We start from the raw sequence: 27,550 nt of genomic DNA on the forward strand, positions 1-27,550 counted from the left end.
TTTTGGTTTGTGTAGCCCTTTATTAGCAACTAAAATAGAAGATATCTGTTGTACATCACGGGTAGTAACTGACTATACTGGAGTTTTATTATATTCTAATACAGGATCATTTATAAATGCATTGTTTTCCTTTTTTCTTTTATTAAAAAGCTTCCACCCCTTTTTCCATTTACAACTTGCAAAACTATTCTGAAAGCTGAGTACATGTGCACAGGTCTGCAAAGAGTGCAAATTTAGGATATGGTAAATGCTTTACATGTTGCATTTGTAAGGACTGTCTGCCACCATACCTTCATAGCCATTACCTTTTCTAAAAAAAAAGAAAAAACAAACAACCCACAATGTTTTGATACCAGCCTTCCTTCCATTGTCCTAAACAAGAAAGCATTTTTAAATGAGTTGAAACTAAGGAAGGACTACACCTACTAGAAAAGAAGAAAGTTCTATTAGTTTGAGGTTTCAGTATACCCAAAGACCAGGGACTGTATCTTTGTAAGGGCTAGGCTGGGACCCCGTATACAGAGTGTGTGCAGGTGCCATCCCTGAGCATTCAGAGGTTCAGTGGACCATAAGTGCTCCAGCTGCATAACTCACTGAGCTGTCTTGCCAGTTTCGACACTGGCTTGACTGAGCATAATTCAAAAATGAAAAGCTCATATTCATTCCATTCTTCTGGAGCTCGTTGATAGCCTGAGGAGAGTTAAAAAAAAAAAAGGATCAGTGAAATAATTCATGACATTTTCTAGATCTCAGTCCTCCCACTGGCCCCCTGGGAGTTCTTGCACACTCCCTTAAGAAAACAAGAACCTCTGAGTAACTTGCGGAGCTAAACCATTTCTGTGCTGTTTCATCCACAGATGCTCCCCATACCACATTAGGTATATCTATGCAGCTATATTAAGCAATACTAAACAATTGTTCAAAACAGAACTAAAAGCATGCTTTCCAGAGGATCTATGGGGAATGCACATAGAAACAGATATAACCAGAACAAAATACCACTATTAACACTTCTTAGACAGCATTTTTTTCCATTAAGGAAAAAGAATGTATCAAGTATATTAAGTGTGAAAACTGAAAGAAGTGAACAGTTTAGCTGAGATTAATTGCAAAACTAATCATTATTTGAGGTTAAGAATTGGATATTTATGTAGAGTTAAGCCATAGTACTGAATTTTGCTACATGCATCCCCAATATTGATATTGCTCATATAAACTTTTATAGGCCTCACTTCAAAAGATTCATCTTGCTGTTCTTCACAGATTTCCACTGAACTAAGTTTTCCCCCATAAAAAGGTTAACATGCCTCATGTTTTAGACTTAAATTACATTAAAAATATAGTGGAGATTCACTCAAGCAATATGATAAATCTGCAGCACTCCATCAGTAAAGCAACTGTGACCCAATTTAAATAACTAAGTTAAGCCAGGTTTATGCCTGCACTGCGTCACCAAAGCAGAATACGGTAGCTAGAAAGTACCAGTTAATCTGAACTCTAATTGCCATAAATTTATGGGTTAACAGTGCACTGCACTCATACTTAGAGGCAATTTCTCATCATATTTGCAGAAACTCAAAAATGCTGTCACACATCACAAGGCATTCACGATGGCTAGCTAATAGCAATACTGAAAAAATATATACATGAAGTATGTTTCTAAGTATTGATTCATAGAAGTATGTACTTCTTCATGGAGATGGATTTTGTTTTAAGTGCCAAGAGAAAGTGAATTGACTATTTCACTGAAATTCAAAACAAACACGGTACCTCATCTCCCTCAGGCAACTGAAAACCTTTGCCCTTGTAAGAACATTTGTCTACGTGCAAGACAAGGAAATTAGAAACCAAACTGAGAACACTTGGGAAAAATAAATTAATTCAATACTTGCCACTTCAGGGCTAAGGAATACTCCAGCAATATTATATTTAAAACAAATGCAAACATTTTGCTAGAGGTTGTGCTTTGTAACGGCCCAAAAATTACTTACATTTAATAATACACCAATAGGATGTCTTCCACATATTGTATTATGGTATTTCTTCAAGTAATTGCTAAAAGATACAGGATCTAGTTGCTCTATAATGTTCATACCCTGGAAGAGAATTGATAGCCATGATTACTTCACACATTCCTAAGCAGGTGTTTATGCATCACCTACTTACGACAGAGTACTTGAGAAGTAAAACCCTCTATGTTCTAACAAGGGTATCAAGGGAATCTCAGCATGTGAGAGTCTAGCTTGTGGTCTTCTTGTTGCCACCTCCTAACAAGCAAAAAGTGCAGGAGCTCTTCCAAAGCTGTCAATGATCCAAAGATCTGTGAAGCTATCCTTGTAGATATCAACGAAGCTCATGTTGAAAAAGCTGCTCCCGCAGACTAGATGACCCCCACCTCCAAGGATGCCCTGCTTTCGTAGGATTTTGTACTGCAATAACAAGTTTACTAAAAGAGCAAAGTAGAAAGAAGCTTTCCTCCATCTCTTCTCCCTGTTAACAGCATTCATGACAGAGCACTTGCCTCAGACTTACGGATATCCAAACACCCTAGACAAATCATCAATATACACGTGCAATTCAAGCACATAGCAAGTGCAACGTACCCTAGACACATCAAGCATTCAAGGCAGTTGATCTGTGCACAGGCCAGTCATCTGCTCGGAGCATAAAAAGCAGATGAGGAACATCTCTAAACACAACGGTGCACAACAGAACCCTACGAGCCAGGAGACGATGCCTCCACATTACATGAGGCCATCACATCTAGACATGCTTTTTTTTCCATCTTAGTGAGACCCATGATCCCACACAGAGTTAGTTATACTGTCAAAGCCAACACTTGTATGCAAAATAAAGCTTTCCACGCATACAAACATTTGCATTCTCAAAAGGCAAAAAGAAACCTGCAACTGCAGATACAGACTATCCTTGCTCTATCCCCACCTAGCAAATCAAATACTATTAAAGTAGTTTAAAGCAGGTCTAACTTAATTATTGTCTGGGTTTCATCATGGCTTTGCTATTTTAGCTTTACTAGCCTCCATTCTCTGCTGTTTTTCCTTCCTCTGAAGATGATTAATTCCCTTCACCGGGTAAATGAGCCCCAGACACTTACTAATTCAGTACGACACATAGCTGTGCCTCTTGCATGTAGTTGAAGGAACAGAGGTTTTCCTCTGAGACTGGAAAAAAAACATACTTTGCATGGGAACAATAGGAAGTCTAATATTAGAAAGCAAGATCAGAGGGAATTTCTCCATAGGCTTCTTTCTCTGATTGTCCCAACCCCTTCCCCTGCTTTTAGGAAAGCGTAGGTGATAAAAGGAGAAATCATGATACAGGAAGCAGTCAGTCTGTCTGAAGTCTCCACCTCAGGACTGAAACCTCTCGAATACTCTGCAAGGGTGTCGGCTGATCTGGCAGATACACCAATTATTCAGACTGGATCACAGCTTAGCATGGAGGAGCTAGAGATTCCCGAGAGAGTCTGGGAGGATTAGATAACACCAACCATAACCACCACCTTTGTGTAGTTTTAACTAAAAACAGACATCGATGATTTCATAGAGAGATCGATTTTACGGAAAAAATAAACCAAGCTATGCTGACCAATTGCTGGCAAGAGTTCAGTTCTTCCAGGGTCGCGGAGCGGGTGTTTGGACCCCTGACTGGTAATTACAGCTGTTACTCACTCCAGACCTACAGAACCTGAACGAGTGCCAAAAAATACAGGTAGCTATTCTCTGACTAGCAGTGATTACACAGACATTATTGCCTTTCTAAGACATTTAAGAAGCATGTTTTTGAACCATACTTTTACTTGTAAACAGCACATGTCAATACACAGCTAGAGGAAGCAGAACCAAAATCTTATCTGCATTCTCAAGTGAGAGCAAACATGCATAAGGCACTTCGTCAGATACTGAACAGCTCGTAAGAACATATTTTATCCATTAGTAAACACTCCTGTGACTTTTAAAAAAAAAAAGAATGGTTGCTCAATTGAGGAGCTTATATTATAGCCGTATGTCACCAGAACACACTGTGCATATGCATTTGAGCATTTGCCTCAAGTGAATGGACATGGATTTATCAGAATGCCTTGTAAGCTTATTTCAATGCACAAATCAGCACTGCAAAACATTTAGAGCTACACAGTTCATCCCAGCAAATATCATCCGAACTCCATAGACCACAGATTTGAGAAAAGCCATAGGAAATTGGTATTATCCTGTCAGTATTCAGCTGTAAGGAATTACCATATATTTCCAATTTTAAAATTGTGGCAGAGCAGCAAAGATTCCCAAGGTTGTTTCTCAGTCTAAAATGATTTTGAGAACAAAGGAAATACTTCTGTCAGGTTGTGTTTTGTTTATTCCGGAAAGAAGTATGAAGCTAGTCAGAAATTACCAGCATTCAACGTAACTGTTCTGAATCACGTCCAGCTGTATTAAAATGCATGACAAAAAAAATCACATGATAAAGATGCAAACTATCACACAGTCCTGTAGCTTATCATATGGTTATTACGGCACCCCATAGCAATAGCATATCTCAGTTAACCAGACACTGTAAATGGAATCTGCAATATCCTAGCACACTGCATGTCATATAATTAAAAGCCTTTACAGTCTACAAAATGATCCCTACAGGACCAAGTATCTACCAGTTGACAAAAACTCAAAAGACAGCCCCCGCAGGCTATAAACCAGTCAAAGGATTGTAGAAGTTTAAGTTTGCAACCAGTTACCTCAGGTGCTTCTTCACACTTCAAAAGAAAAGCCAAAATACTAGTAGCACACTTCTGGAACTGGGAACAGACTTGGGTTCAGCACTAGTCAGTCCAACTCTCCTTGCACATATGAATCACTCGGACCAGGAGATAAACAAGCGAAAGGAAGATCACTGGCTGGACACAGTAAAGAATGGAAGGCTTGGCACCCAGTCAGAAAGTCATGGTCTTGTGTGATGCCCAAGCTAAAATTTCCTCCTGGGCTGGAGCACCGTGGAAGGCGCTAACGCACTGGAGTGACACCACAGAAACCTCCAGAGTTCAGCATTTCGTTGGAGCCACCTCAAAAGCCAGCCAGGCTGCGCACTGCTTCTGCACAGCTCTTTGCCTTATCCTCCCCCGTGTCCCTTCCCCTTTCAGTATTCAGGGAAAGAAAAACCTCCCACTGACTCGCGCGAGGTATAAGGTTTCACAACTAGATATAAAACAAGCAATCTGGCAGAGCAGATTGAAGTGCTCAGTCTGCATTTTCTGGCTAGCCATAATCAACGAATAATTACTCCTCAGCGATCTATTAGGGAATACTCCCCAGCTCTTCTTTAAGAAGTTGGCAGGTATCAGGCTGTGATTTACAAAGAGTATTGTGCATCAGCTGCCTCATTGCAGCTCTTCATTTGAGGATTCTTCCCCAAGGTCCCCCTATTAATCAGGGGGACGTGTACCCCTGGCAGCGGTCACACTGCAGGGTGCACTGAGGCACCTCCAGGGCAACAGCGTGGTCGCAGTAAGAGTTGCCATGGAGAAACTGATGTTTCCCCAGCAATATTTACTACTCCGTATATTTTATGCTTGAGTCTAAGGGCTCTAAATAAAATTACAGCAAATGAAATTTCTTACAGTGGTAACAGATTACTAAATCTTCAGTGCCCAGAATGTTTCGTGTTGCTTTAGTGCTGCTTATGCACAAGCTAGGAAAACCACACAAATGCACTTACGGCCTGATCTAACTAAGAGACTGTTGTCCCCTCATAACAGGATTTACATTACTTTCTCTTTGGAGAAGCCTGGTGGTTATAACAATACGAGCCTCTTTAGCATGCCATATCACATTACAAAAATTTAACATTCATCTAAGGAAACAGGAGGTAGCTGAGCAAGGCACATAACATTGAACGAACTCCTCTAAAATGCTGGCAGAACATTACAGGGAGATCTTTGTGGCATTGTGCCTGATGTCCCAATGATCACATAATACTGCTAGAAAGAAATTTCCAAAACCCACCACAAGCCTAGCCCGCTCTGCACGAAGTCCGGATGTGGAATCATATATTCACATATACATGATATTAGCCAACAGGAAAAAAAAGTATATTGCCATGCAGCACATTTAGTTTTCAAATTAAACTCAAGACTGAAAAAAAAAGTACTTTTAGAGTTAGTAAACCACGTACAGTAGGCATCATTTTCAGCAGTGTTACAAAAAGTGTCATTTCCTGTTGGCTGAGTAACTACAAACGGTAAGAATTAACACAAAGCAATGTATTCACCAAGAGTAATTAAATGCCAAAGTCCAGTCCTCCTACAAGCTTTCAGTGCAGAAATTAGCAAGGGGAAACCAATGTTTGCTAATGCACCTTAATCTGCTCTCCTACAAAACAAGCAGAGCTGCACATTCTGGGGCTCTGCAAAAACACTCGTCTTCATAACAAAGAGAAACCTCTCAACTGAGAATGGGAATTATTAAAAATGCCCTAAGTAGAACAAAGGCAAATTATTCTGTTTCCATTCCAGCAATGAGTGGTGAAAACCAAGGATGTTAATATGGATACAGAAAGCAAAAAATTCCAGAGATTTCTCCAACAGATTTATTATTTTATTCCTTCAAGACAAGTGGGGGAAGGGGAGGGGGAGGGCATGAAGAGGAGGAGATAACAAACAAACATGCCCTAAATAACAACAGCTGTCTCTTCCAAGAGATTTACAAAAGTTGCAGAAATTATCTGATATTTTTTAGTTGAATTTTAAAGCCATTTGTTTCCAGGAGAATTGCTTCTCTTCTGTAGCTTAAATATAGTTTTGAAAATTAACTATTGTTTTTTCATTTAAAAAAAAAAAATCCTTGGCTCCTGTGATTGATTGCAAAGAAAATGCAACAAAATTGGCATCATGCTCTTTTGTGTACTTAGCATTCCCTCCAGTCCTTTGCCAAACCTTGAACAAAGTAGAGTCTAGTACTTTTCCCCACCACCTACTACAGAGTAGAAGGGGGTAAGACTACACCCAAGGAAACAGGGACTTCCATTTTCCTAACTAGCACAACCCACTACAGCCCTTCCTCTTCAAAATGAACGATGCTGAAACCATTGACATGACGACGATGCTCTTTCAATATGCAGGTATCATAGCTATCAAGTCTGAACTACCACAATACTCAATTAATAATTTTCATTGCTTCCCATAAACATAAGAAGGTGCATGGACAGGAATTTAGTTACACTAGGGGATTTTAAGTAGGTGAACATGCATTTATTCTCAAGTGATGTTTACTAGATTATACCCACAATAGACTGTGCACACTCAGTAAAACAGAAGATATTGGCTAAAAACAACAGCTAAGTTCTTTTTCTGGTAAGCAAAGGAAAGGTACACATTTGATAAAAATCTCTAATCTGCAATACTTTGTTAGAGAAATTTCTAAAGTGTTCAAAGTAATGTAAAGTACAGGAGAAATTTGTTAGTTAGTTCCACCAAATCTGAAAACTTACCATTTTATCTAGGTGCTCAATGGATCTATAAATTTCTCCTTGGGATTCATCATAGTAACTGTAACGGAACCTCTGACCTTGAAACAAAAATCATGTATAAAATAAAAAAGGGAAAAATTGTAGCTAAAACACTCCCTAGTACTTACAAAGTAATTGAAACTATAACATCTGTAAGTAGTAATCCTCATTTATTTCACACGTCTTAGTTCCACTGAGGAAATTCTAGGGCAATGACCAAAGTAGCAGCCCAGAAGTGAAGTAAAAAAACTACATGGGAAGGGCAGCTGTACTTGAAAAGAAAAACCTACTATGTAGAACTGACACTGCAGTACCACTTATTAATTACCTGTTAATGCCTTGGACTCCAATTCTATAAATTAACAAGTAAAGCAGTATTTTTTTTTTTTACTATCCCTCTTTAGATAGAAGTCAACCCTGGAGTCAAGCTACTTGTGTTTGCACAACAATACCCACTGTAAATAAAGGTTAAAGGAAAAAGTTCATGATAATTCAATTAACAGTTCTGGATGGTTCATTAGCCACAACAGAGCGCAGGTCATTCTTATATAGCTCCAGCTATTCCACAGTTCAAAGATGAGTAAAATATGAACTTAATTACATAAGGTGACCAAAGATGACCATGAAAAAAAGAGAAGAAGGTCTGTTGTGTAATATCAAACATATGTCTCTGAAGAAGTTCCTTTTCCAGTTATTGTCACACTTAAAAGGAAAACAAAGCATTAAAGCAGAAGGACAGAAGTCAAGGCTTCTGGAAGTTCTGCCACCAAGATGAACTGGGATAACTCTGGTGAACTGGCATAAATACTCCATTTGCTATCTTACCCAGCAATAAAACATACAAAACTTATTTCCAGCAAAGGGGGATGTTGCCATGTCCAGTGACTTTTTACCTATTTAGCTTTGCAAATTCCATTGAGATGCTTAAGGGTAAAAAAAAAAAAAAAGGCAAGAAACTTCAGACATTTTATTGCAACAGTGAAGAGATGCTTATAAACCATACACCTTCACCACTTCTTTCCTCCACTATACTGAAAAGATGTTACATTATTTTTTATCTATTGTTCCAAATTTAAAGATATCCTTTTTTTTTTTTTAGCTTTACAAAGGTGCTTAAGTTTCAAAGATACATTTACAAGAAATTAAAATACTTTATACAAAAGACATTCTTTAAAAATAACTACAAAATATTCATCGTACTACTATAATGAAGAGATGTGAAACTTACCCCAATGGCAAAAGTCAGAAGAAACCACAAAGAGGTTACTAGGATCAGCTAGGTATTTACTGAAGAGTTTTCCAAATTCCTGCTCTTTTGTCTCACTCAGTGCTCCGACCAATACAGGAATAATAGTAAACTCATCCTTATGGCTTACAAGCAAAAGAAAAAAAGGTTGTAATTTAACTGGCATCTGAAGGTTTTTTTTAGGGTTTGCTAACAAATGGCAGAATGATTTAAAAGGTCACTACTGAACTAAAAATAGAGTTAATTTGATAAGATCATACTACGAAGTTGTTTTAAAGCCTAAAACTTCTTCAATTTCACAAAACAACTCCCTCCCCAAAACAGCATCTATTTTTGCTGCAAGGTGAAAACACCAGGTCAACAAAAAAAGAAAAGATGCAGTGAAACCAATTAATAAAGCATGAAATTCTCTCTCTGTAAGTGCTGCACAGATGTAGGGTACTTTTCCAGGAGCTATGAAAATGCTCAAGATGGCAGCCAGATATATATATTGATACTCCAGTGGAAATTTAAAATGCCATAGAAGAAAAGTAAAATAAGACAGGAAAAAAAAAGATTGACAAAAACCATTACTTTTAATAATCGTTTTTTTTTTTTTTTTTCCAAAGTACTCATCTGAAATAGCAGTTGTAGACAGACCCCTGATATCAATGTTCCAAACAAATTTAAACTTGCACAGGAAACACCCATTAGTATTTGAATTTTTCAGAAATGCCTTGCAAAAAGGAAAAAAATCAGCTATTCGGAAAGAGTCCTGTAAGAATGTCTAATACTAACTCTAATAAGTCAATATAAACTTATAAACTCTTTAGTAATGGGTGTTCCAATTTCATTATTCAGGAGTTTGTTCCACTCACAGTTTCTATTACTGCAACAAATGTTCACCTCTGAGCCTTCCTCCCCAAATTTTTTACTGGGGAATGAGGGACTGCAGTAAGAAAATCCCTATGAAGGGTATTATTTCTTCCTACTGTACCTTCAATGTTTCAACTGCATTTTAACGCACCTAATGCTCATTCTTGGACAAGTAGTAATTAGCCCTAGTACCTTTCCATGGCTTTAGCAGTATAAGGCAAATGCATTTCAATACTGTGTTCATCTTCATCTGTCTGTAGAGACATACGCTCAAACATTCCAGTCTTCCACAATTCTCCATAAACTGAAATGGATCAAAATAGTTATTTTTACCCCCAGACATAAAAAGCAAAATACAGCGCATCATTATCAAAACCAAGTCCATTAAATCAAATTACCTGCCTCCAAGAGTTGTCAAGATAAAGCACTTTTTTTTTTTAAATCAGTTTCAGATTAAAACTATGTTAAAATCAGAGACACAAACATAGCTTACTCAATTCACAAATAAGTGTGTTAAATCAGTGGCCTTGTTAGTATGCAGGAAGATTTTCAGTTATGATACAAAATCTAAACAACAAAATAAAACATTTGATGATACACATGCATCAGTCTAATCATTGAATTCTTATTTTCCCAAACTACGTCATAGTGTTTCAAGAAGAGTTGACCAGCTGAGTCATTACTGGACATATTGCTATTTAATCAAATTTACCATTAACTGAACTATGAGGTCTAGAGACAGCAAAAATTGACTAAGTAATTCGCACCTATAGGTTATCTTTTCTTCTCTTAAGTGCACTTGGTGAAATGCAAACAGAGTGATCTCTGCATTGGAGAACAGTCTACTTGATGAACAGTTTGATGTAGGGCTCTGCTTTGTTCTCCATTCCATGAAGAAGTTCTACAAAAACTGAAACATTTGTTACCTAAGGTAATTTCTGCAGGCACTGTGCAGAAAGCCTAAACTAGCTTGATTCATCACAGCCATAATGAAATAGCAACACAAATTTGGCTAATTAGCTCTTCTGAAAAAGCTAGTGTATTATTTAAGTATGCCTTGAAATACATGAATATTAAAACATCAAGATCATCTTCATTGCAGTTTTAAGCTTAGTCTGAAAGACTGGTGTTTCATGGACTAACGGTTTTAGTTCTCTAAGTACTCCACTACTTTTTACAAAAAGTCACGTGCAATAGTGCATCCAAATACAGCTACCTTGTTGTTCCATTATTAGAAATAAACTCAAGCCAACTCAAGTGCTATCTTCTTTGCAGACAATATTGTGCAGAATGGTTGAGCAGGTGTGTAGGGGGCTATTACTCAAATGTAACACTTTTTAATTTTGAGATCCCTTTTAAAGATCATTTGCCAACAGGCGCACACTCGTAACGGGAAAGATAAGCAGAGACTGATAGTTCTTTACATGCAGGAGCAAAAGACACATTCAGATTTTAATATAGCAATGCCTGCAACCACCAGGATCTTCCAGAAGTTAGCTTTCATTGGAGTAAAAAGTTTTACATTTGTATGCCACATAAAAGCAACGACGTGCCCAACAATGCGAGGGTCCTCAGCACTGCACTGCCACAGTTAGTACTAAAGCCTCAGCAGTCTACAACACGTAAGCTTTATTAGGCACTTACTCTTTTGGTCAATTCGGAGATCATACAGAGGTGTTCTATAAATGTCCACACTGGAAAGTGCACATCGGGAAAGGGGCACGTGATGGGAAGGCCCAAGAATGAAAATTTTTCGGCTACAACAATTAACAAAAAAGCCCAGAATTTAGACAACAGCAATTGCACGGAGACCTGGTTTAGAGCAAGAAATTTAAGAAAAACCCTGACGTACAAAGTGATAGTTTCGGCAATTACCTGGTGGTTAACGGTAGAGATTTTCTCTATTGTGCATGAAACCACGGATCAATCAATGACCCAGCCTTGCTCAGTATCTGAGAAATGATTTGAGATCAGTTCAATAATGCTTCACGTAGCCTTAAACCTCTTAAACAGGTTACGTATCAGAGGGCACTAATCCACTAGCCATTAAGTAGACTCATTTTAAGGCTGAATTGTAGCCCCTTACAATAGATTTTTGGTTTCTTGCCATGGACCATCTCAACCTCTAGTTATACATCACTGTCAACAACTACAGGCATGTACCCCCAAAATGAGGATTATAGATTTATCATCTTTATAGAGCCTTTCACTTATTTATTTGATTGGCTTAAATTAGAATTTGGTAAAACTTGAAGTAAGGCTATTCCCAAAGGCTGTATTTACCCAGCTGTTGCCTTAACAACAGGGATTTGGACCCACACTTTCATAGCATTAGCTGATACTGGAAGCTTTCACCCATCATCATCATATCATTTCATCAAGTCATCAGTTCACAGCTCTTGATCAGATGTTAGAGTTCTCCTGCCACAAGACTTTAGAAAATCTATAGGAAATGCAACTTCTTCCAAATCAAGATCCTAAGATGTTGTTTCTGTACTCAACTAAGGCGATGGGATACATTCAGAGATTTTTTTCCCCTTGCATGTGGAATGTTATAGCAATCGATATTAAAATACTAAAGCTGTTGACAGTGCTCATACAAACAAAAAATCCAAGTGTTCAAAACTTTGGCTGAAAGATTAATTATACTCTGCCAAATTCTAAACATTCAAAGCAATAAACCAGCAAGCGATCCAGAAAGTTCAGTCAACTCACTGTGTCACTGAACCTGGGGAATGCAACTCAGTCTGAAAGTTTTAGAGAAACCAGTTCTCTGTCACACTGTAAGTTATCTTCACTTTGTTTACAATAGCTTAGAATGTATACAAAACACTGTCTTTGGGGAGTATTACATGTTATCTCATAAACAACTGATAAACACAGCCAGTTTTTATGATAACACTGCCAAATACATACTCCAAGTAAATACTGGAGACATTTTTAAAAAATGTTGCAGTCCAAATATGTAAGAATTTTATTTCTTTCTAGAATAAATGACTTGGTATTTTCAGAGGCAGGCACAGGCTACAGTGGGTTTTTGTTTTGTTTTAATTTGGGGGTTTTATTTTTAAACTGTGGTGCTATTAGTAACAGAAGTCCATTTAAAATTATTACAAGTAACTTTCACCGACTTCAAATATTATATACACACAATGGTCACTTTTTCTCCACAGCAGAAGAGAATCCTGGTAGCATTCAGCCCATAATCCTGCACTGAAAAACCAATGCAGAATTTTGATCAAATATTTTTATACTTAAAAACAAACAAACCTCCCACAAAAAACATACAAACAAACCACAAAATAGAAACAAAGACACCCTGCAACCAGTTAAATAAAAAAGGCTCAGGCTTTTATAAAAGCAATGGAGCATCAAAGTAAATTGTGTGTTATTATTTTGTAAAAGAAGACCTTTAACCCCTCCCTTCCAAAGTAGTTGCCAACAATTCTCAAGAATTTTTGAAAATATCGCTTTACATTTTCTTCTTCAAAAATACTGCAAAATATTCTTCTTTTGTAAGATCTAATCAAACTGAGCATTTACAAGGTGAAAGAGTAATAGATATATAAAAGACTAAAAAGAGTAAAAAAAGAATTTAGTACTTCAAGGTGTAAAAAAAAAACAAAAAGAACTGCATTAAGAATCATCTTAAGCTTTCTAAAGAAAAACTGCAATACTCACGTAATATTAGGATCCACTTGTTTGTAAGCATGGGCTGCACAAGATCCACAATAGGTATATCCTGCATGGCTACAAATCAATATTTAATGTGTTAACATTTTGTACAACATATATAATGTTTAAACTATTATTAAATGTTAACGTCTTTATTCCCAAACAAGAATGATTGAAAAAGCAATTCATGGAAGAGCTGGAAAGCACTGCTGCAGTCCTGTACATGGGATATATTCGTTAAATAACGGGCAGTGATTAGTATGTCAGCTTCCTGATCGAAGTACCTTTCCTTAATTGTAAAGGATACTAGTGGGCAGACTACACAATCACATACTACCAGAAGCTCATAGCAATCCTAAGAGCGCAGCCATAAGACATGGTAACAGCAAGCTGTTGGAGAAAGCTCTCCTAACCACGCTCTGGTGACTGAATAAGGACAGTAGACGGGTCTGGCAAAAACACACTACGTGTTAAAACAAGTAAACGGAGTATAGAAATGTTCTGTCAACGAAGAGCACCTCAGCAACAGAATAAATGGGCACATAGGAAGGAGTCGAATGCAGCACTGCAGTTTTTACTGCAGAGAACAAGACACATGCTCTTATCATTTCCTATCATTCTCACCTAGAGACTTTGCCTCATGTTACTACTCTGTTCCAGAAACACCTGTAATTATTCTGACTACTTGTTTCAAAGACAACATCCAAAACTTAAGATCCATTTTAAGACTGTTAAAACCAGGAAAAAAAAAATCCGGCTGAGCTGCTAAAAGCATTAATTCCAGAGAACATCCACTGTCTGAGGTCCCAGGCCAGGTAGTAGAAAACAGCTCATGATTGCTCAGCAGCACCTTGCAACAGCCCAACTTGAGCTTTCCAGACAATGTTTTTAGAGAATGACACTGAAAATGATGTGTGCCACAAGTCCTGGGACATGTCAGATGTTTGAAGATGCACACTCCCCATTGGCATCACTGGAGGATTTTGTATTTGTATGTATGCGTGCACGTACATACACAGATGATACCTGGAGCAAGTCATCCTCAAAACTACTCCTGGATTTTACTTCAAAACAGTAGTATTGTACACACTAGGTACAAAAACAGCAACTGAGATCTAGTTAATCAGCAAGGCAAATTATTTGACAATGCCAACAGAGCCTTCTGAAAGGCACCCTCTGCTGCAAGCTTTTTAAGTCTTTCACAAAACATTACTAGCTCCATCCCACTTCACAAGAAAGGCATAGGTGAATGAAGCACTGTGGCAAGACCATAGAAAGATATCCAGCAGTTCTGGAAAAAGAACCCAAGTTACCTAACCCACAGCTGAAAGACCTCTTTACAGATATTTCTGCGACAAAGACTAAGGCAGACCTGGGACAATTCCTTCCACCAATTTGATAGTATTATGGAATACTTCTGCCATTATGTTAACACTGTGTTACGACAGGAAAAACAAGAAGTTAATTAAGGTACTTTTTCTAGCATTTCCTTCCTACTCATAATAAACTGGAATAACAAACATACTTTTCTTATACGTCTCAACTATTGTCATTAAATTTAATTCTATCTAAATAATTTAGATCGCCCCTGTTTCTCCTGTGGACCAAAAATAAACAAAAACTTAAAACACCGAAACACAAAAGCAAACCATTTTGGATTGCTGAATAATGTTTCACTACAGCTGATAAGCTTTGCAAAGTTGTCTTCTTTTTGTTGTTTTTTTTTTGTTTATTTTTTTAACATACATAACAGTTCTGTACTACAAGTGCATTGAAAGAGTTGTCATCTTAGGCTGCCATTCCACCTGTCTTAGTGGGCCACTAGGGAAACAGTATGTCTTCTAAGCACCTGTAAGAGGAAATTAATCATATACCAAAACGTGCACAGATGTATGCCACTTCCACTGCAGATTCAAAATATTTAGAAACCACACAACATTCCTTTCAGTTACAGGCAAGTCTTCACCCATTCTCAAAAATCACTCTGAATATGCAACTGTTTAACAACCCATACATATACACCAAAAATAAACTTCAAACTTACGGTGCAATAATGGCTCTAGCAGGTCTCTTTGTGGACTGTACTTGAGAAAGCCAGCCTTCTAGTTGTGCATTCAGCTGGGGTCCTATGAAGAGGCAAGGAAATACTGAAGCCATAAAAAAAAAAACTTCCAAAATTAACAAATACAGTCCAACAGATTTAAAGTCATCCTCAACTTCTAACTCCATATTTCAACCTTAAAAACAAAAAGAAAAGGGTAAAAACCAACACACACATAATGTTTAAGTTCACACTAGAAAAGCTTCAACCTGCTAGGCTTTGAAGATCATTTATTACCCATCCATAACAAACCCTCATTGTTTCTTACTCTCTGGAGAGATGAACGTCATTAGAAAGGGTGCCTACCGATCTCAAAAGGGAGGCTAACATTCCCAAAATTCAGAAGTAAAAAGTCAAGACAACGTTTGCCAAGAGAGGCCAATATGGAAAGATGTCATACTTTACATACTGTAACCTGGAAAACTGTAAATACACAGAAGACAGCTAAAGTGAGAAAATACCATGCTAATACTAATTCCATAACCACTTCTGATCACTCAACATATACTACAAGTACATATATTCCTGGAAACATTAGCTTGGGTAATCAGTCAACGCAGTATTCAACATTTTGTTTCCTAAATCCTGTACCTCAACAAATGGCAAGTGTCACTTGTTAGCTAACTGAATGGAGAATAAAAAGGCCTTCTAGAAATACAACATCAAAAGGCACATTCTTAGTATCTTTCATTACAAAGAAAACTTTTTGACATAAACTACTTCTGAAGAAGCAAGTCTGGTAGGTACAGCACAACTTTCTTTAATATGAAGAATACAAAAATCTCCAAGTAAAAATCATTAACCTGCTATTGTTATAGGTTATTATGAGCAAAGATGAAAAAAAAAGACACTTCTTTCAGTTCACTCTGTGCTTTTGGCAGAACTGTATGTCAGCAGAGTTTGTGTGTAATTCATGACACAGTAAGCTGCTTTTCTTCCACCGTGCACCACATACATCTTCCTTATGCAGGTGTAAGGCCACCAACTGCCAGGAAAAAAAAAATCAAATTAAATTCCTGAAACTATTTCACAGCCGTATTCCAAACTGACCAGATCTCCAGTTGACAGCTGTCTAAATAGCTGCCTATGGCTCCACAGAACTTAGCAAAGATGGCAGCTTCTGCAGAAGTCAGCCAGTCACTCCTCAGTGACGAAACTGAGAAGCTTCCTCTGGAAAGCTGAGAGATGAAGGGGAGAAAGAAATCAAAGCCACCTTTTTTTTTTTGTCTAGCAAATTTAAATTCAACCATTTCATGGGGAAGGGCGGGGCCTTCCTTTGTGGTTGCAAAGAATACACTTGCTTACAGGCAGAAGGTGAACACTTACATGTAGAAGGTGCAACGCTGTTCCCCTGTACCAACAATTGCTTCAAATGCCTCAGATGCTGCCTACAGCTTTAACATGCTGTAGTGGTTTTACCAGCTGGGCAGCCAAGCTCCACCACAACTGCTCTCTCACTCCCCCTCCTCAAAGGGAAACAGGGAGAAAATACAATGAAAAGGACTCAAGGATTGAGATAAGGACAGGGAGATCACTCAACAGTTATCATCATGGGCAACACTGACTCAGCATAGGGAAATTAATGTAGTTTATTACCTATTACTAACAAGCTAGAGCAGTGAGAAACTCTACCTAAAAACACTTTTCCCTCATTCACCCTCTTCTGTATCCTCCCCCTGAGCGGTGGAGGGAAATGGGGGCTGTGGTCAGTCCCTGATGCTTCATCTCTGCCGCTCCTTCATGGTCACTCCCTGCCCCTGCTCCAGGCGGGGTCCCTCCCACGGGATGCCGTCCTTCCCAAACTGAGCCTGCGGGGGCTGCCCACAGGCAGCAGCTCTTCAAGAGCTGCTCCCACACGGCTCCGTACCACGGGGTCCATCCCCCAGGAGCAAACTGCTCCAGCACAGGTCCCCCATGGCCGGCAACTCCCCCCAGACCCCCTGCTCCTGCGTGGGCTCCTCTCCACAGGCTGCAGCGTGGAGATCTGCTCCATGTGGGACCCATGGGCTGCAGGGGGACAGCCTGCTCCACCAGGGGCCTCTCCACAGGCCGCAGGGGAACCGCTGCTGCCTGCCTGGAGCACCTCCTGCCCTCCTGCTGCACTGACCATGGGGTCTGCAGGGCTGGTTTTCATCCTCACTCTCCCTGCTGCTGTTGTGCAGCAGGTTTTTTCCCCCCCTTTCCTAAATCTGCTCTCACAGAGGTGCGAACATCATTTATTGACTCGGCTCTGGCCAGCGGTGGGTCCCTTTTGGAGCTGGCCCCTATCTAACAGGGGGCACCTGCTGGACTCTTCTCACAGAAGCCACACCTACAGCCCTCTGCTACCAAAACTTTACCCTATAAACCCAATACACATGGCAAAAAAACCAGCATGGATTAGCCACTGTCACTGCTGTAATACAGTAACTTTGTGAAACAGTGAAAATGTAAAAAAAAACAACAAACAACACATCAATTTTGTTCTACTGCTCCTGTTGCTTGGGGAAATTACAAGCAGCAGAGACATGCAATGGAGATAAGGATAGTGACAACTTAGAAAATGGAAGCTGTTGGGGAAACTAATGAAAAATAGATCAATCTATTTCCATCTTCTTTCCAAGCTACTAGGGGACTAACAATGCAGTACTCTATTACAGAGTCATCACTATTGTTATACGTTTAACAGGGAAGACACTAATGACTTCGCAAAAAAAAATTTCTAATTCTCCCAAAATACATACAAGTACTTTCTGAAAAAAGCTCTTTAGGAGACAACTTTTCCAAACATCCGTTAACCAGAAACTTAAACTGCCCCATCTTCCCCCTTCTCCCTGAAAAAGGTCCAGTGGCAGCCCAAGAGCAGAAATGCCAGAACCTTTGGGACAGCACCAGACGGACCCGGGACTCTCCCTGAGCCAGGCAGTGTATGTGGCTTCCTCTGCTCCTTCTCGAGCAGCTATTTTTGATTAAGAAGGCAGTTAAGGCGATTTATCTTTAAGACAAATCAGGTAACACTGTGAACAGTTTAAAGACCACGTGCAGAACTTCTGGTAATTTTCTAAAATTCCTTATGTGTGTTCAAAGCAGGCCAAAGCTTGTGATGTTACAGCGTAGTAAGAACACGTAGGAGAGTATGATGCCCGGGCTTGCTTAGTCTGTGAGTACAGACAGACTGACAAACTAACATTTTTTTTCTAGAGGCAATAAAATAGCTAACAAATCTGTATAACCCAAGGGATGAAACTTCTGTCAGGATTTACTTAAAGACCAGGTAACAAATCTGCTTTCAGATTTCTTCCCCTTCACTGCAACTTTACGGTGCCTTTTTAGATCCTTAATGCAAGTTTCCATATGAGCAGATATGCTTTTTTCGTCCAGTGTTGTTAGTTCATTTTTTAGTTAGTAGAAATAAGTAATCAAATCTCTTTCTCCAAAGGACTAACACAGAGGCAGAACAGAGAGTACAAGATATCCATCTGACCTTTTAGCTAAACCCAACCCAACAACCCCCAGCACCCCAACAGACCTCACATTAACAGACAGGACCACAGCCTACCTGCAGCTTCCTGTTCTTACAAATACTTCAAGGGGGATATCCTAACACTGGCATTTTCTCATTACCAAATTACCTAGGGACAAAAAGCAACTGGTAGCATCAACCTGAAGTGTTTGGAGAGTTTTTACTTCTAACTTATCAAACATGACAGTGCTTAAGGCAAAAGTCAAAATATTTGAATTAAATATATACAATATAAACAAACCCACATTATCACAGTAGGTATGCTCTGCCATATGGAATTATATTAAAGGAGATGAATAGCTTCCTCATGAAGAGCACTAAGTTTTATTCACATGCAGGTTTCAGTTGAACTAGAATAAAGCCTTTGCAAATAGTCCCCGAGACAAGTGAAGTAGTTAGCTCCTAAGCTGACAAGCAGGGAGAAGGAAGAGTGCTGCCTACCTAACCTATCGCAGCAGTGGAACACAGGAGAGGTCCCTGCCTCTTTAGCAGTAGGTGGAAAGCCCAGCTTGAGGAAACCAGCAGACTGAGCAACACTTTTTTTTTTTTTTTAAAAGGTTAGTAGGATAGAAAGCCCTAGTGGATACTACTTCCACGTACAGTCAACTTTTAGGCATTGACATTTATACTGTAGCTTTAGCATTAATACTGTAATAGAAGACCTTCCATTGATGTATTTTGTTGCTTCATCTATCGTACAAGCTTCACTGAAACATAATATTATGACCTGATTTCAATCCTATGACATTAGGTATAAATACAGACTTGTAAACTAAAGAATGCTGAGATTATCTGTGGATATTTCGCATCCTGTTTTGTTTAGGAAACTGGCAGAAGTTATGCCAAATCAAGAATTATTGCAAGTACAGACCAAGTCTCCACCAGAGAAATTTATGGAGACAGTAACAGACAGATTTTGTTCAAATTTCCTGCCAAAAAGACATTGTTTTTACAATCAACATTGTCCACTACAGTAAGCAAGAAGGAATCCTTCCATGTTAAATACATGCCAGTGTTATCCAATGAATCAAAGACACCTGGCAGTCACACGCTTCGGTTCATCACCTCAATTTACAGCTGTCACAGTACACGCTTTGTGGGTTAAGCCAAACTAGAACATCTTCCCCACAGCCAAGCTCACCTTGTTGGATGAGACCGAAGCACTCATATGTCACGTGTCAATGCAGTACACTGGAAGCTTGGTAATGGTGGCTGTTGTGGCCAGAGCAATGCAAAACCTACCTGTCCAGCTTGACAGGCCAGATGTGGTGCTTGCTCTGAACCATCATTCTCAGTGAATGCTGCTTTTGTTGGACGAGCATAAAGCTCAACCAAAATTCTGAGCAGCAACCTGGGAAACCTGCTCAAATCTCTCTCAGTTGCATGTACACAGCACTTGCAGCAAGGCAAGCAGTGGTGGAGCACAACGACAGTAATGCTTTTTTTTTTTTTATGTTCTGTGCTTTATTTTCAGAAAATGGCGAATAACCAAAATGCAGACCCTGTCCCCAGCTTATACACTTTCAGCTGATCCTCATCTAATTATCTGCTACTCTACAGGAACCAACAGTTTTTTCTGCACTTTACTCCTTACATCTTTGCATCACCTTTACCCATAGATGAGAAAGTTTACGGCTTAAGTGTACTTTTAATAAATATCACAGCAGATATACTTGTTAAGTCTTTGATATTGTAAGGTGTTAGAAAAATCAAGGTAAGTAATAGCAAAACCTTGCAGGGCTAGCACACATCACTTTCATCACTGGAACTACGGGAACTCTGGTCTCCTCAACTTTGAATGGGAATAAATAACATTTAATTGACTTGGCAGGCAAACTCCAATCTGAAACATAACAGAAAGCTAACAAGTTTATCATCGTAGTTAAAACTGAAGAAAATACAATGGTGGTTTTACGGAACACAGGCCCCACTTGAAAAAAAACTTTTTTTTATAAACTGTTGCAGTTTCTAAACTGCAACGAAGGCCAAATCCTTGAATAAAGAGAGCGCAAGCTTTGTACGTACAATGACTAGGATTTGTCAGGAACAGAAAATGATTTTCAACGATTCATGTTGACGAGCACATTCTCTGCTGCTACCATATAGACTCTTCCAATACTGAATGCTGATGAAACAGCGCTATCAGCCTAAAAGCAAAGCAGAAGTTTACTTATGCAAACTACAGAACTGAAAAAGAAAACATTAAGATACAAATGAAGATTACACTCAGGCTACAGAAACTCCTATTATAAACATTGCAAGAAGAACATAAAACAGCAGGTAATGCTTGAACAAGGGAAAATAAAGCTGAAGCTGTAACAAAACATTGAAATCTGCTTTGGTGGCAGTTCCCACCAGCCTGTCCCAGTTTTCCTGTATTCCACTAGCTCTTCAATTTCCTTTGCTGAAAGTTATTGGGAAATAAATAGTCAAACGCTACCTCCATCCGTTATGAGCACTGGCCAACACGTACCTCCATAGCTTCATGAAATACCTTCCTACCTTCCCAGTTAGGCCATTCGGAGATCCAAACAAATGCCCTTCTGCTTTATAGCTCCATCAAAGTGATTTGGGCTCTGATGAGAAAACGCTTAGGTGCTAAATGTAATCTGAATGTGTGAAAGTATTCACCAGGTGATACTTGCAGGCCTAATTTAACACCACTGGGAGCACACCAAATGTAAAGCTCTTTTTCAATTTCAGTTGCACTGTAAAAATTGAATCCACATTCTTTACTTGGAGTGTCTTGGTTCCAAGTGTATTTAAGTGACTCATCCAGAAACAATAGCCCGGAAATTGTATTTTAATTTATTTTGGTATACTTTTGCAGTATACAATGTTGAATAATACAGTCTGCATATTAATGTTGTGTTCCTTGATCAATTTGTAAAAGATAAAGCAACGACGCACTTTCAACATGATTTCTAAAAAAAACAGAAGGCCAAATGAAGAAGAACATTATGCTTAGTATTTAACCTTGCAAAGCAAATAATTTATACATTTGCAAGACAGTGCAGTTAGTTGTTCACAGACTGCAAGGTAAGAACACTTGTGCTTGGCTGTATTTGAAATGCTCCAGTTAATATCACAACATTACGATTTTGTGATCAATGAATTAATGACCTTGCTCCTGCACAAAACTCCTTTCACTAATTCTCACAACAGGTCGCTACTCCCTCTTATTTCAGTGACCCTCATGTACATTTTGTATTTATTTTCCTGGATCCACTCATTCAAGACCATTCACAAACACCATGGCGATGAATTACTTCTACATTACGTTTATGAATGAGCCTTGATGAGTTATTCCAATTTGTGGGAATATGCCAGGGCTCCTGGCACACCAGAGGTAAGGACTTCCAAAAAACTTGTATGAAATAGCATCCATCTTCCTCAACGCCCTTCCTACATCTGTGTTCATAGTCCAACCCACAAGGCTGCTCACATTCTTTACTTCCAGCCACTTGTACGACTGCGGAGACTCAGATCCAACACGCTACAAAGGAGCGTCTCTGCGCTGAGCTGAGGTACGATGCCACAACTCTGAGGGTCAGCAAAAGACATCCCAGCAGCAGCGTGCACCCTGAAATTGTGGGCAGCATGCCTGGTGAGAAGATAGTGGCTGTACCGGAGCAGAAGGTATTGTATACCTATTGTATATTGCGTATTCTGTCTCCTTTGGGGCTCATCCGCCAGGGCAGCAGCAATGACTACCATGAGGTTTAACCTCTTCAAACTTCTGTGTGGAGACAGAACATCTGCTTGGCTCATCACACCAAATACTCTGGAAAACAGTAAATGCAACGGCCTTTCAAGCCAGCACAGCAATTACTATGACAACTGACGTTTGCATCGATAAGCATATGGAAATTGAGTTCCTCTGAGGTCAAAGGACTTGGCCCAGGCTACCAGAAAGCACACTTCTGACCACTAAGGTTTAGTCATGGAGACCAGAGAAATAAAGCATACCTAACGCAATGACAAACTCGCTTTACAGGGCCAATTTCAGCTCGTGTAGTACTGTTATTCACGCACTCAGTCGGATTTTGCTCGTGTGATTTGGAATTGCTTGCTAAAATCCTCGGTGTTTGCCTGTATCAGCATGCCACTGACGGGGGAAAGGCTGAGACAGGACTTACCCAACACTACTAAGGAGCGCTATAGCACTTGATCAGCGCCTCCAGGAGGCAGGCAAGGCAAGCCAGCTGCCAGAGAACAGAGCACATTAAATGCCGTAACGTGCGATATCTCACTTGCAATGGCATGCTGTGCACAGAGTAAGGAGAAAAGCTAGGTGGATACACACACGCTAATATTTATTCTTATTTCCTCAATGCGTGGACCGCTTCCACACAGAACTGGCTCAATGCTTACAGCGCCTACTCGCAGGAAGGAGTAAATCGTGAGAGAGCATTCACACCCTGTCCTGCAAATAGCCCGTATTCAGGACGGCATGCCATGCCTGTTATACTTTAGCTGCTCCTTTTGTATCTAGGAATGCATCTGTCCTGAATTTGAAGCCATGGAAAATTATACCATTTTTGTTTCATGTTGTCCTTAATCTTCTCCTTCCCCCTGCTGGTCAAAATCAATTTCTCAAGAGGTCTGGATGATAGGTGGTTGAATTAACCCAACAGGATTCTCTTCCAAAAATAAATCAGTGTAATATTTTTCACCACAGAGCAACGATATTTTAAGAAATAATCTACGTGAGATCAGTGCAACAGGTTGATCATTTCCAGGGTATGCCTCTCTCATTTTCGAGAGTGTTTTTAGCAGCTCCCATACACCAGGTTGCCATGCCAGAGAAGCAGTGGCCCGCCACATACCATTTGAAACCTTTTTTTAAAAGCAGACAAATGGCTCAAAGCCTGCAAGTGAGAAAATAGGTTATTTAGACCAGTAGCCTACTATCAGCAACAGTCATAACACTATTTCAGTTTGGAAGCTTACCTGTAGAGCTTCCCATTTTCACTGCTGCTGCTAAGGAGGAGGAGGAACAACGCGTCTAATTGTCTGACCAAGCTGACCTCCGCAGGTCCACATCTGAAGCCCATTAACATGTTACACAGACTGATGGGGAATGAACACGAACTTCCCCACACCAAGAGTTCTTTCTACAAGAGAAGGTCTGAAAAATTCAACCAAGACTACCAACATCCTCAACTGCAGAAACTTACAAAGCAAGTTTTCCTTTACAAGGTGTTATGGATGAAGAACACACGGGAAGCTAAGTGATACCATCACTACAAAGCCCGCCGCAACTTCATCAACAAATGGAAGTCAGTAATGTCTTCTACCTGGGCCGTCACTTTCCCTCGTGTAACAAAGTTGTTTACTTCCAGTAAGTCATGACACGCTAACATGTAGATGTGCCTGGGTGTGCATAATTACGCAGCCAGTCTCACTGGCTCTGAGAAGTTTATTAGCATCATATAATTAGGTGATGTATTCTCACTAGAGCACAGTGCATGTTTATGTTTTCCAATGCAGAACAGCTCAGCAGTGCCTATCCCATAGCTGGCGAAAATAGAAAGGGGAACGAGAGCCTCCTTTCAGCCAAAGCAATTGCTGCCCCACAAAAACGATCAGTCTCTAAAGACAAGGAACAGTATTTCTTGTAAACCCTTCTACAGACATGGCGTACAGCCTCCAAGAAAAGTAGTGGCTCCCTCTTACTCGGTTGTGGCTTCCCCTCTGATACTGCTCCCACTCCTGAAGCACATCCCCTGGAGCCAGGTAACCCAGTTCAACGATACCCTTTGGCCACGAAAGCTGTTTTTCATTTTCAATCTATCCTTCATCCTCCTCTCCCTCAGCTTCCAGGGTCCCCTCCTCAGCTGACTGAAGTCCTTCTTTCCCAGAGTGGACTTCCAGTCAGATCTTACAGATACAGTTGGTTGGGTTTTTGTTTCTTTTGTTTTTATAAGCATGGCAATGGTGCTCTACTTTTGCAGTAAAAACAAACAACAACAAAAAACCACCCCAGGACTCCAAGCATCACCCTGGACGTTTTGTTGAAGTTTCACCCTCGGGTACCAGGCACCTCTGGATGAGCTGCCATTTAACTGAGGTCATCCTCACACAGCCTCTTCAACATGCTTTCAGATGTAATGATTTTGAACACGTGCTTCAGGAGTCATGTTTCTCATTGCCCTTTTGGACAAGCAGAGAATGCTAATACAGTCATCTTAACTATGTAGTAGGATGAGGGTTTCCAGAGCATCTGCTTGTCCTGTGTAAGCAAGCTCAGCTCTATAGAAATAGAACAGTTTTCTGGAAACGGGAAGCTTAAATGCTAACGGGTTTATATATAAAACCCATAAATCACTTCTGGGCCTAGATGATAAGCACAAAGAGAGTAGGTAGGAAGACTTGACAAGATAGTCCCTGGAGAATCACAGGAACGCACCCAAGAACTATTACAGCTCCAACTCGAATCCCTGCCTCAGCTGCATCCTTGAAGCTACGTAGGTTGAAACCACATGGTAAAATTCAGACTTTCCTCAGACAGCAAAGTTGAAGAAACAAGCCCATGTTGGTCTAAAATACAGGATGCTACAGTATGTCTATGGTGAACACATACCCTCTTGGTCCTCATTTGTTCCCTCTTCAGTTTTTATGGACCCTCCCTAAACGTCACTCAAAAACGAGTCCACCAGCAGCAAAGAACGGGCAGTCCCTACCTCGCTGAACGGGGAGGACTCCTGCTCTCACATACCCCGTGTAAATGGCACGTGATAGCTCTACAGGAAGAGACATCATAAAGCTGTTTTCTCATTTAAGGAAAACCCTACACAGGAAAATAACACCTCCCAAAGCTCCAGCCTATGCAGCATTAACCACCCACCCCAACCACACGCACTCCAGCAGTTACCATTTACCTTTTACAAGTACAGTCACCATAACTAGTTACAACATGATTCAGTTTAATACAGTTTTTTTCCTGTTTTCCTGCATTGGAGGTGCCTGGGCAGCCACCCCACACCTCGACGAGCAATAACCAGAAGACAGCCCGAAAGCAACAGAGCAACATGCTTCTGGCTGTCCCATCACAGACAGGTCGTACTGGCCAAACAGGTCACACAGAGTTACCATGGGGCAGTCTCACAGAGCTATGCACTGAATTAGTATAGGGGAGGAAAAAAAAAAAAAAAAGAAAAAAAGCACAGTACCTATGCTTTGTAAACGAATTATGAAGAAACTAAAGATCTTGTTTTATTTGCCGTATCTTGGTACGAAGTCCAGTACCAAACAAACTACAAAAATGTATGTAAGGCCATTTAGCCGTTCCACTCTGCAAGGCAATTTTCTGCCATATTAATAAATGAAAATACAAATAGCACTAAGGAGCTTGAAAGTTCTACCACAAAGCCTTAACATTTTGATGTCCTTGCACACGCTTAAACGTACCTTTGACATGGTTTTGTTCACTCGCTGTAAAGAATATTGCCTACCTTTCTAGACAACTGGAAAAACCGTAATCACAAGCCCCTGGATGCAGATTTGAGACCAGCTGTGTAATGAGCACAACAGCTCTGTTTCGAATATTAAGCTCAGAAGGAAAACAGTCCCCCTCCATTGTTGTCTCAAGCCTGCATAGCCACCATTGGAAGCCCAGCTACTTATCTCGCTGTCTGCATCTTCCTGCAGTACCTTCCCCTGGGTATTCCTTTACTTCCCTTTCCATTTTTTGTTTGTTTTGCTTCATACCCCATTCATTAATTTGGGGAGGAAACAGAAAACTGCAACTGCTGCAGCCAAGCGCATGACTTTTCACATCTAGGTGTCAGTTTAGGATCCTGAAAGTACACATCTTTTTAACCATAGCTCTCTCCATTCTCCGAGCTCAAAGCGTTCTTTATGACAGCCTCTTGCTCACCAAAGTGTTTTGTATCGGTCCCTACTCCACAGGCCAGGGAAACACTGCCCCTCGCACACCGGTTTCACGACAGCTGTGGGAATATGAACGTGCATCCTACAGAGGAGGGTTCTGCCCCCAAAAGCAGCCAGGTTTACTCCCAAACACGCACGCCACGAAGCCATTATCCCCGGTTTCCATTTTCTTCAGGGAGCGCGCGGGGCTCCCCCCTCTAAAGCACCACCTTCCGCTCTTTCGCTGCCAGCATCTCCTCCCTAACCCTTCGGAGCCCGTCGCGCACAGCCGCCTTTACACCTCCTCGCTCCCTGGAAGAGAAAAAAAAAAAAAAAAAGCACGCAACCGACCACCCCCCCCCTCCCTCAGGCCGCCCATCACCCCGGCTCCCCCCGGAGCCTCCCCCCGGCCCGGTGCCGCCGCGCTGACTCACGGCGGTACCTGAGGCTGTGTACCAGCTGCCGGCGTGGCTGGCCTCCCGGCAGAGCACCCGGTTGGACATCTTGCTGCCGGAGCCGCCTATGGTGCTCGGGGGAGGCGCAGGGGGACGGGCCCGGCCGCGGCGGCGGCGGCGGCGGCGGCGCTGCTCCCCGTCCTCCCCCGGCGCGGCCCGGGCCCGGCGGGCGGAGGAGGCGCCCGGGGGCGGCGGCGGGAGGAGGAGGGGAGGGGGGGGGGGGAGGAGGAGGAGGAGGAGGAGGAGGAGGAGGAGGAGGAGGGGGGGGGGGGGGAGGCGGCGCGGGCCGGAGGCGCTGGGCCCGCGGGGGCCCGGGGGGGGCGCGG

At 40.7% G+C, this 27,550-nt stretch overlaps 1 protein-coding gene across 2 annotated transcripts; it reads right to left on the reverse strand.

Annotated features, from left to right (window-relative positions):
* MEMO1 (mediator of cell motility 1) lies at positions 1 to 27,394 on the reverse strand. 2 transcript variants are annotated; one of them, XM_040551941.1, is made up of 9 exons: positions 27,212 to 27,394; positions 15,336 to 15,417; positions 13,298 to 13,366; positions 11,261 to 11,373; positions 9,809 to 9,920; positions 8,744 to 8,886; positions 7,498 to 7,574; positions 1,992 to 2,096; positions 1 to 690 (listed from the first exon to the last, which is right to left on the reverse strand). In XM_040551941.1, exons 1-9 carry the CDS (start codon positions 27,270 to 27,272, stop codon positions 559 to 561), a joined length of 894 nt encoding a protein of 297 aa, XP_040407875.1. In that variant the 5' UTR covers positions 27,273 to 27,394; the 3' UTR covers positions 1 to 558. The 2 variants fall into 2 exon arrangements, with proteins under 2 accessions (XP_040407875.1, XP_040407876.1); XM_040551942.1 differs by lacking the exons at positions 8,744 to 8,886; positions 15,336 to 15,417; positions 27,212 to 27,394.
* Between the last annotated feature and the right edge of the window lie 156 nt (positions 27,395 to 27,550).

The sequence above is a fragment of the Cygnus olor genome, chromosome 3 (genome assembly GCF_009769625.2).
Source record: "Cygnus olor isolate bCygOlo1 chromosome 3, bCygOlo1.pri.v2, whole genome shotgun sequence".
Lineage (NCBI taxonomy): Eukaryota > Metazoa > Chordata > Aves > Anseriformes > Anatidae > Cygnus > Cygnus olor.